The 7,356-nt window shown below is 37.8% G+C and overlaps 1 protein-coding gene across 1 annotated transcript; it reads right to left on the bottom strand.

Annotated features, from left to right (window-relative positions):
- On the bottom strand, window positions 1-4,179 carry LOC113052559 (ankyrin repeat and SAM domain-containing protein 4B-like). Its single transcript, XM_026216970.1, has 2 exons — window positions 3,847-4,179; window positions 1-1,402 (listed from the first exon to the last, which is right to left on the bottom strand). The coding sequence occupies exons 1-2, from the start codon at window positions 4,005-4,007 to the stop codon at window positions 295-297; spliced, it is 1,269 nt and encodes a 422-aa protein (XP_026072755.1). The 5' UTR covers window positions 4,008-4,179; the 3' UTR covers window positions 1-294.
- Between the last annotated feature and the right edge of the window lie 3,177 nt (window positions 4,180-7,356).

Below are 7,356 nucleotides of genomic sequence, written 5' to 3'. Positions count from 1 at the left end.
TCTAGATATAAACAGTGTAGTTTATTTAGAGATGTACAAGTTACTTTTATTTCAAAGATGAAAACAATCAACAGGTTCTTGGCAAAAATGCTTGATTCTCAAACAGCTGAAGTCAAATCTTTGTTTTGGAGATTAAACTTATTTGACTATTATAAGACATAACTGCTTTATTACACCATTCAATCATTAAAATCACAGAAGTGTGCTATGAAACAACAACTACATGATGGCAAAGGAGTGTCAGCTGAAACAAACTGTAAATGTGTATATAGCAGGATTGAGTGGTGCATGTTATTAAAGGAAGGTGTCCTTCATAACGCCAGGCTGCTCTAGCACAGTTTTCCTTCGAGCCGATGCTTCCAGGATCTTCTTGCGTGGCCCCAGCTGAATACGGATGCCTTTAAGATCATCATCTGAGCAGAGCATCAGGGCATCAAGATCCAAATGTTCACGGGTGAACACAGGACCATAGTCCAACAGGCCGATTGAGGCCAAGAAGGAATCCAAGTGTGAGGTCTCCTCTTCCTCATCCAGACCGATCTCTTCTTCATTCCAAGGAAGCTCTGAATCCTTGTCCAAACCCTCCAGACTTTCATCCACAGTTTCAAACAACTCTTGACGGATGAGGTAACCTAGGTCTTCTGTATTGCCACTGGGGAGGTCTTCAGTGTCCAAGCCCATTTCCATGGAGAAGTTCCTGCGGAACACCATTTTCCCGAGACCAGGCCTTTCGAATATAGACTTGACCTGACTGGCTCCCTCGTCGTCCAAATCTCTCTCGACATCGTCGTCATCATCCTGAATTTCATCCTGCTCATTGAAGACCTCAACAAAACCAGGTTTCTCTTGTGAGCCGCCTTCTTGTTTGACAAAAATGACATTGCCATCCCCTTGTCTACTCACTGTCCCTTTGTCTTTCTTTCCAAATTTGTGCTGGAGGGTTCCCTTTATTGTTGACGAATTCGATCCGTTGGTGTCTGCAGCAATGAGTTTGGAGAACTGTTCTCCGTTCAGGCTGCTCAAGGTACCTGATCCAGAAAGTGAACCTCCTTCTGAGACAGAGCCATCACGGTACATCTTATCCATCTTACTCTGATGTCTCTTCTTGATGCGTTCACACTGCTTCACTCTACGCTCGGCATCTTTGGTGGCCTGTTCTTTCAGACGCGCCACCCTTTTGGCGCTCTGGCCTGTCTGTTGGGCGGCAGCGGTGTCCAGGAAGCGGACGCAGTCCATGTGATCTCGAGAGGCAGCCACGTCCATGGGAGTGTGGAAATCATTGTCCAAAGCGAAGAGGTTGGCTCCGAAGTTCACCAAGAAGCTGACGATCTGCATGTGACCGTTTGCAGAGGCATGATGCAAAGGCGTGTTCCCCCAGATGTCACTTTTGTTTGGATCCCCCCTGTAAGACATAGATAATAAAGAACAAGCATTTTAGTAAATGTATAGATCAGTTGACTACTTGATAGGTAAAATTTGTGCTGCTTGCATCCCTATTACTATTTGACATTCTTAGGATTAAGGATTTGTCGAAACAATCAAAAAAGGTAGTTTTTTAACGTTTTGAAGAGAGGTGCTGTTATTTTCCCATATGATCAGTGTGGTGGCGATAAACCTGGCAGAAATGTCCCATTACATTGAAGGAGGACTTGAGCCATATGTAGATAATATCATAGACTTGGGGACAGGCTCTTTTGACTGAGACTAGTAAGCAACCACAGAGAACATTGTAGAAACCAACTAACAACGCCTTTGCAACCACCTGAGGTACTTGAGACCACATTCTCATGCTCTTGGTTTTGTCATGTACTCTGGAGCATTTGGACTTATAGTCTCGAGTCCAGTCTTGAGTATTGGAAAACTGTGGTCTTCATTCACCCCAAAGAAAAGCATTTTGACACTTTCTGAATTGCACTCAACCCTTTACTGGACTCTGAATCGAATGAGCCGGTCTCAACCTAGAGGTTGCAAGGTGCTCAGCAATGCTCTGGATCCGGACAGTACTTTGAAAATTTAGTATTTGAAATTTAATGCAAGGAAATAAAGGTCCATTGACACCAGTGATGAAAATTATAATAGTAACTATTTTCTGAATTTTTTTTTTCCAGCTGATGAATGATTGACAGCCAATCAGAATCCACCCGACTTTAAAGAGACGACCTAACTACTGTGTGTTTATAGTAAACAGGTTGTCCATTGGTGTGGACTCTAATATAACTGTAGTTTTCATTGTAGTTATTGTTCTCGTTCTGAACAGGCCTTAAAGTGCACCTTTTATGCTTTATTGATTTGACCTTTCTTTTAGTGTGTAATACAGCAAAGTAACAAATCACAAAGTCCAAAGGGAGTTAATCACTCCACACTTGCCAGAAACACCTCGTGTGTAGTCCTGCCATTATTTTTGAGACTTTGCTACATCACAAAATAAAGTATTTGCATACTGGCTGCGTTGGCCTGCCCTCACATAAGAGTTGGGTAAGTTATTTTGCTATAATGGAGAGATGCTCGCATTGTGGGACTTTGGCTCAAAATGGTAAAGCAATATTGGCGCCAGTTCATAAATACTGTTTACAGCTTCTCCTGCAGCATCGGCAGCGCAAAAACAGGGCCATTACATTTCCTAAGTGATTAACCAGTCACAACAAACTGGGCCAGCTGACCAATCAGAGCAGAATCAGCTTTTCAGAAGAGACAGAACTAAAACAGAACATTTCAGGCAGGGGGTGAAAAGAGGTTGTAAATAACCCCAAAAGTAAAAGGATGTGTAAATGAACATAATACAGGCACTTAACAAACTACCATTTAAAAATAAATACAATCTTTGGCACTTCTCAAATGCCTAATTTGTCCTCAACAGCAATTAAAATTCCACCCGCGCATATTTTCCCATGATGAATATGATGCTATAACCATGCAAACAGTTAATATGTAACCTGCTGTAAAATAAAAGTCCACAGGGACACCCATAAAATATCTGATTACAATATCTAAAAGAGCTTATCTCTCTAAACACCATCTGTTCATAGGTAAATGAGACACATAAGGTGCAAAAGCATTTTTTTTGTCATTACAAGAAACACCCCTTTCTGGGTTCGCATTCAACACACTTTTAGAAAGGTGCTTTGTACTGTTTGAGAGCCAGTCATGGCATTCAGTATGCTCTATATCATGAGATAAGGCTCAGTTCTGCACAGAATAAGTAAACGCTGCCCTGTACAAACTGTGAAATGATGAAGAGGCCTATTGTTTCAGATTTATATAACTAATTTGGCTGATGAAACTCTTGGCGTCAGCTCTGGGAACATTACAAATGGAGTGATAATTGACTCATAAAGTACTCAAGTAAAAAGACTTGCCCAAAGGTCATAAAACTGGTTAAATCCGGAAACTCAGTTGTGATTTATTATAACCCCCAATGAAAAATAAGTACACTTCAGCATAGTTTTGAAGTAAGCACTTATTACTGAAATCACATACTTTAGAATATAATTATTTTTGTGTTGAGAAACATAGTCATCAATGTGTCTCTCTAAGTAATTCTTATTAAATATTATCTATTATTTTTTAAGATATAGTCTTAAGATTTGAAGTACTCTACAAGCGCACATGATCCCTTTAATGTAAAGTCCTAGATTACAAATGTTGATATGTAACAGATATCTATAGGCATCTATTCTTCAAAAAACAATTGCAAGACATATATGCAAGGTACTTAAACAAATTTGAGTATTATTCTGGTTGAAACTAAACGTGTAGATTTCAGTTGTTAAACCCATAGCCATCAATACAATCTAGAGGATCATTTCAGAAAGTTTTGTACAGAGCCGAGAGGTTTTGTGAGCTCACCCTCTACTGCATACGAGCTGCAGAGCTTCGATGTGTCCGTGGTACGCTGCCCAGAGAGTGGGGGTCATGCCGTCCTCATCCGGGGTGTTCAGATCTTTCCTCGTGGCTTCTTTCAGAAGATCCAGATAGCCATCGATGGCTGCTTTGTGATACCGTGACATGATTGTTATAACGCTCTCTCTTCATCAGCAAGCACATATATTTTGTGAAGTATTACAGGACCATCTTTGCAGACATCCGGCATGCTCTGTCTCTTCGTGTAAAGGAGGAGAAACTCTGATCACACTGCTTGGACACGACACCAATATCACGGTCATAAACTAAAGTCCAGAGTGAGCTGTTACTGCTTACCATCAGAGATATAAACGGGGACAGCTATTTGCTCTCTTTTAGTTTTTATTTGATCGTTTCAGATCTTGAAAAAGTGTTTCATTACATGGTTTTAGTAGTCATGAAAGTTAAAGTTTGAGAACATCTCATTGTCTTTTTTCTATTATTGTACTGATATGCCACTTCTTCTCTAACAAACATAGTTTATGTGTTGTTAAGAGCAGCACTATAAGTTCACACCATGTGCTACCACGTCTTATATTTTTTTTTAAAGTGCAAAGTGCAATTTTTCATGTCAGATCAACAAGTAAGTGTTATGAATGTAGGCATATATACACTTACACAAAGATTATGATCAACATGTCAAATGATGCAATGTGTATTGAAAATACTCAGAGTAATATATTGTGTTAATAAATGACAATTAAATAATACGTAAGTGCTACTTTAAAGGGTTAGTTCACCCAAAAATCAAAATTATGTCATTAATAACTCACCCTCATGTCGTTCCAAACCCGTAAGACCTCTGTTTATCTTCAGGACACAGTTTAAGATATTTTAGGTTTAGTCCGAGAGCTCTCAGTCCCACCATTGAAGCTGTGTGTACGGTATACTGTCCATGTCCAGAAAGGAAAGAAAAACATCATCAAAGTAGTCCATGTGACATCAGAGGGTCCGTTGGAATTTGTTGAAGCATCGAAAATACATTTTGGTCCAAAAACTACAATTTTATTCAGCATTGTCTTCTCTTCTATGTCTGTTGTGAGAGAGTTCAAAACAAAGCAGTTTGTGATATCCGGTTCGCGAACGAATCATTCGATGTAACCGGATCTTTTTGAACCAGTTCACCAAATCGAACTGACTCGTTTTAAACGGTTCGCATCTCTAATACGCATTAATCCACAAATGACTTAAGCTGTTAACTTTTTTAATGTGGCTGACACTCCCTCTGAGTTCAAACAAACCAATATCCCGGAGTAATTCATTTACTCAAACAGTACACTGACTGAATTGCTGTGAAGAGAGAACTGAAGATGAACATCGAGCCGAGCCAGATAATGAATGAAAGATTGACTCGTTCTCGAGTCAAGAACTGGTGCATCAGTTTTCGGATCACCAGTAGTTCTTTCGGACAGTTCGATTCAATGAACCGGTTGAAGAAAATGGTTCACTGGTTCTTTTGCACTCGACGTAATGGCGTCATTTGTGATGATTGCCCTTCATTCAAGCCTTCGGTTTACCCGCGCTCATAAGACTAGCACAGAATCAGTTCAGAATCAATCACCAAAAGAATCAGTTCAGTTCAGACGCTCTGTGTGTCGGTCTGCTTCACGCTGAATCACACATGCGCAGTATCATCAGCTCCATTTAAAACGATTCAGTTCGATTTAGTGAACTGGTTCAAGAAGATCCGGTTACATCGAGTGATTCATTCGCGAACCGGATATCACAAACTGCTTTGATTTGAACTCTCTCACAACAGACACGGAAGAGAAGACAATGCTAAATAAAATCGTCGTTTTTGTTATTTTTGGACCAAATTTTTTTTTCGATGCCTCAAAATACTCCAACGGACCCTCTGATGTCACATGGACTACTTTGATGATGTTTTTCTTACCTTTCTGGACATGGACAGTATACCGTACACACAGCTTCAATGAGGGACTGAGAGCTCTCGGACTGAATCTAAAATATCTTTAACTGTGTTCAGAAGATAAACGGAGGTCTCAGGGGTTTGGAACGATATGAGGGAGAGTTATTAATGACATAATTTTCATTTTTGGGTGAACTAACCCTTTAAATATTAAAACAGTAGTACTTGTGTGTATATATTTTAATATATTAACATTTATATGGGAACATAATCAATCAAGCAGTCGAATCTCATTTTCCACCCACCATGTTGCTATGATTTTAACAAGACCTTCAATTCTCCAGAAATCCTCTTTTGGGTAAATGATTTTTGTATTATATACCATCACAAATATTTTCATTTATAAACTGTGCAAACAATAAAATGAGATAAAGGAATGTGTGCTCAGTTTTGTGTGAACCCATGCATTCATTTCTGAAAACGGAATTAACTGAGAGGTTAAATAAAGCTATTACATGTAAAAATATAGTCCAATCTTCATTGCTATTTTTTTGTATCCAAATATAGTCATACAGTATTCGCAGTATTGCAGTTAAAAATATTAACACACTAGGTTCCCATACATATATAGGTCATACTGGGATTCGGGTAATATTTCAGTCCTCCAGACTTTTTAAAGTGGTGAGTCACCAAAATGTAGTGTCAAAAACTTTTCACAATACTTTGGTATGCCCATTATAATGAATAACAATAATTATTACATTTAAATAATTTTTTGCATATGATAATGTCTTATTTCTATCATACACCAAGCATTGTGTTATGTCCCAAGGACACTTCACTGAGTTTGCGCAGCGTCTACAATTTTTACAACTAATGTAAGCATTTATTTGTGTACAGACCATAAAGTTGAAATGTTAGGGAATCTCAGAAATGACCCATATATATATCTATATATATATATATATATATATATATATATATATATATATATATATATATATATATATATATATATATATATATATATATATATATATATATATATATATATATATATATATATATAGTACACCCACAAACACATCAAATTATATTTTATATTCTATTATTCTGTTTTGGTTTCTGTCAGTTTTCCAATTCAGTCTGTCATGTTAATAATCATTCATATTGTTTAGCATATGCAGTCTCTGATAATATTTCTCCCTCTCCTTCTCTCTCTCTCTCTCTTTCTCTCAATTCAATTTAATTCAATACAGAATTGCTTAATTGGCATGAATGTAAATATTACATTATATACAGTAAATATTATAAACAATATTGCCAAAGCTTAGTGTACATATACAGATTTTTTTTTAAATTAATAATAATGAAATGAACATCACACTAATGGAACTGAGTATTATCTTAATATTATAATAACATCTTATATTAAACTGTAACAAATTATAATGTATGAACATTTGATACCACAGTCACAGGAACAGATTGTGTGCGTGCAGTAGATGTACAGTAATCTCGAGACCGATGCTCATGCATCATCCGGCCGCTAGAGGCGCTACAGAGCCGCGCAGTCTAGAGTTATC

This window comes from Carassius auratus, chromosome 3, assembly GCF_003368295.1.
Source record: "Carassius auratus strain Wakin chromosome 3, ASM336829v1, whole genome shotgun sequence".
Taxonomy (NCBI): Eukaryota; Metazoa; Chordata; class Actinopteri; order Cypriniformes; family Cyprinidae; genus Carassius; species Carassius auratus.
The sequence above is the reverse complement of the archived record's forward strand: the minus strand, read 5'-3'. Positions and strand labels throughout refer to the sequence as shown.

Excerpts from the sequence above, each read along its gene's own strand:
- LOC113052559 (XM_026216970.1), bottom strand. The coding sequence starts at position 4,007 with ATGTCACGGTATCACAAAGCAGCCATCGATGGCTATCTGGATCTTCTG. Across the intron at positions 1,403-3,846 it reads CAGCTCGTATGCAGTAGAGG|GGGGGATCCAAACAAAAGTG; the intron begins GTGAGCTCACAA and ends TATGTCTTACAG.